This window comes from Daktulosphaira vitifoliae, unplaced genomic scaffold (assembly GCF_025091365.1).
Source record: "Daktulosphaira vitifoliae isolate Bord-2020 unplaced genomic scaffold, ASM2509136v1 Scaffold_1014, whole genome shotgun sequence".
NCBI classification, from domain to species: Eukaryota; Metazoa; Arthropoda; class Insecta; order Hemiptera; family Phylloxeridae; genus Daktulosphaira; species Daktulosphaira vitifoliae.
This window is the reverse complement of record NW_026100574.1, coordinates 1-3,044: the sequence shown is the minus strand read 5'-3', so window position 1 is coordinate 3,044 and position 3,044 is coordinate 1. Positions and strand designations below refer to the sequence as shown.

The following is a 3,044-nucleotide window of genomic DNA, read 5'->3' as shown; positions in this document are numbered from 1 at the left end:
ATTGAGTGATAACATTTTAGAGCAATTTTCAATGCATTTTTCAAAATTACGCTTACGTAAACTTTGAACGGCTTCATAAAAAGGATCCAAAGTTTTAATAACATCACTATCCATTATAAAAGAGACAATTAATATTTTATTATATTTTAAAGCAATAAAAAAATTATATAATTAATAGAAAAACAACACAAATTCTAGATAAATCAAGAAATTTGAAATTATATATTGACTTAAATGTGGTGAAATTTTTTATTACTACTTGAATTATAACTTATACTTTAAAATTATTATTATAGATTTTGTTGTACTAGAGATAGGTACTACCTATTAGGTAGTCATAATGATTTTCATCCAAAGACCTTATAATATANCATAATGATTTTCATCCAAAGACCTTATAATATGATTTTATCGAGTTGTACAAGTTTATGGAGATAACAGGATTTTAAAATTCAAAATGGCGACGAAAAATGAAAATTGATGAGAACAGACAATTGTAGTTAATGACTGATTTGTAGCTATTTCATATTTATTGAAAATAATTTTTGACTATATTATTGTGAACCTTGTTTCTTTTATTAAAAATAACTTTTACATTTACATCAGTTACAAGACTATAGTTTTTACATAAAAATTGAGAAAATTAAGTATTTTAGATATCACCCTGATAAGATAGTAAATAATATTTAGTAAATTTGTTAAAAGTTGAATGAAAAATTATGGTGAAAGATTTTTACCGTCGTCAAAGTGTTTTAGAAATCAGATAACAACTATAACGAATGCCTCCGGCTTTGGCGTCCATGGAACACCTTGGTCCAGGTTTTGTCAACTCCAAATTGCGCAACCCTTATTCTCCGTCACGTTCAAAATTTCATAGCCCAAATACAACGTATGTAAATACATCGTCATATCAAAAAAATAAATGTCCTACTCAACCACCAACAAATTTACCATTATGGACTGCAATTTACAATTACGAAGCTCAAGGAGAAGATGAGTTAAGTTTAAAACGAGGTGATATTGTTGAAGTTCTTTCAACTGATGCAAAGATATCAGGAGATGAAGGATGGTGGACTGGAAAACTCGGTGATAAAGTAGGTATATTCCCAGCAAATTTTGTCACCGAAAACAATATATTAGAAAACGTTCCTTCTCTTATTGGTAATGTCCATATTACTGAAATTGGCTTCAGTGAACTTGAACTTGAAGAAGTTATTGGAGTTGGTGGTTTTGGTAAAGTCTATCGTGGGTATTGGAATAATAAAGAAGTTGCTGTTAAAGCAGCTCGTCAAGATCCAGATGAAGATATTAGTGAAACAGTGAAAAATGTGAAACAAGAAGCTAACCTTTTTTGGTTATTAGATCATGAAAATATTGTATCTATGTTAGGAGTATGTTTGCAAGTGCCAAATTTATGTTTAGTGATGGAATATGCTAGGGGAGGGTCATTAAATCGAGTTTTGTTGGGAAGAAAGATTCGACCAGATGTTCTAGTTGATTGGGCAATTCAAATAGCTAGAGGAATGAATTACTTACATAATGGTGCTCCAATATCACTAATTCATCGCGATTTAAAATCATCTAATGGTAAATAAGTCAAATAATTTTCATGTTATATTAACCTATTAAATAGTTAAAACTTTTAAAAAAATGATCTACTAAGATTATCTCTCAATCCAGGGTTTCTAATGAAAGTCTTGAAATTATGAATGGTTTGCCTAAAATAGTTTTCTTAAAGGGTAACAATACCAATGAATGAACACTTCCAGTGAACAAACGCCACTGAGTTTTTAACTAAATAATTTTTTTATCTGATTGTAATTAAATGTTGCCAATAATTTTTATAATAAAGAAAATATCTAAATTATATCCTACTGCAATATCACAATTTTTGATACTATATTATTTGTTGAGAAATTAAAATTTGCAAAGATTAAGAATATGTTTATGTGAGTTATAAATATTTTTATCTTATTATTATAGAGAATTTTCCAGAAAACAAATATTTATTAACATTATGAATGTGACATCAAAATATAAATAAATGAAGAATTTTAAAAGATTAAAAACTCTAACTTTTCATTCATTTCTGAAGTCACTCTGTTTTTTTTTATTAAATATATTATTTTAAGTATATTGAATCAATAAATATGATATATTATATGTTATATCTATCTATATATAACTAATATAATCTATAAGTATAAAGAATTTGTTTTAGATATTAAAAGTTTTATGAATCCAAATGAAACCTTAATAACAAATGCCTTTAAATTCATAAAACCTTGTGATAATCAAGATCATTTTGAATAAAAATTTAATTTGTAGTTTTCATAAAAACTATTTACAATTTTAAAAACTTACAATAAAATTACATAAATTTGTAATGTAAACTTATTCTTTTATATTTTATAGATATTTTAAGGACATAAATAAAAAAAACATCTTTAAATGTTTAAGACCACTTAATCACTTGATGTTTATTAATTTCTTAAAGAATATATTATGAAATATTGTTGAAATATTCTATAATTTTTAAAAGTTTAACTTTTAAACTAGTAATATATATTTGTATTTAGTGCTGTTGAATGAACCGATAGAAAATAATGATTTTCAATTTAAAACTTTGAAGATTACTGATTTTGGTTTAGCAAGAGAAGTTTATAAAACAACCAACATGTCAGCTGCTGGAACATATGCATGGATGGCACCTGAAGTAATAAAAAAATCTACATTTTCAAAAGCAAGTGATGTTTGGAGGTAAGCAAAATATTTAATGTTATTTTACCAACTATACAGAGTGATCCATTTAACATTGACCAGCAAATATCTTATCTTATCTAATATGTGTCTTTACGAGCCATCATAACCGCTGCAATTAACTACCTGTATTACAAGTCTACCCGTTTTATACATATATATAGGTAAAAAAAATCAAAATTTTAAAGTGAAATAACATGCACACTAATCGACTTAAATGAAAAATTCAAACGCTAAAAATTATAAAAAAAAAAACTCTATCAATATATCTAACTAAAAATATA

General features: G+C 25.8%; 1 protein-coding gene across 1 annotated transcript; it reads left to right on the top strand.

The window, feature by feature from the left end:
* The first annotated feature begins 460 nt into the window (after positions 1–460).
* LOC126909718 (mitogen-activated protein kinase kinase kinase 9-like) lies at positions 461–2,782 on the top strand. Its single transcript, XM_050692149.1, has 2 exons — positions 461–1,587; positions 2,580–2,782. Exons 1-2 carry the CDS (start codon positions 780–782, stop codon positions 2,762–2,764), a joined length of 993 nt encoding a protein of 330 aa, XP_050548106.1. The 5' UTR covers positions 461–779; the 3' UTR covers positions 2,765–2,782.
* Positions 2,783–3,044: the final 262 nt, after the last annotated feature.

Excerpts from the sequence above, each read along its gene's own strand:
- LOC126909718 (XM_050692149.1), top strand. The coding sequence starts at position 780 with ATGCCTCCGGCTTTGGCGTCCATGGAACACCTTGGTCCAGGTTTTGTC. Across the intron at positions 1,588-2,579 it reads CGATTTAAAATCATCTAATG|TGCTGTTGAATGAACCGATA; the intron begins GTAAATAAGTCA and ends ATTTGTATTTAG.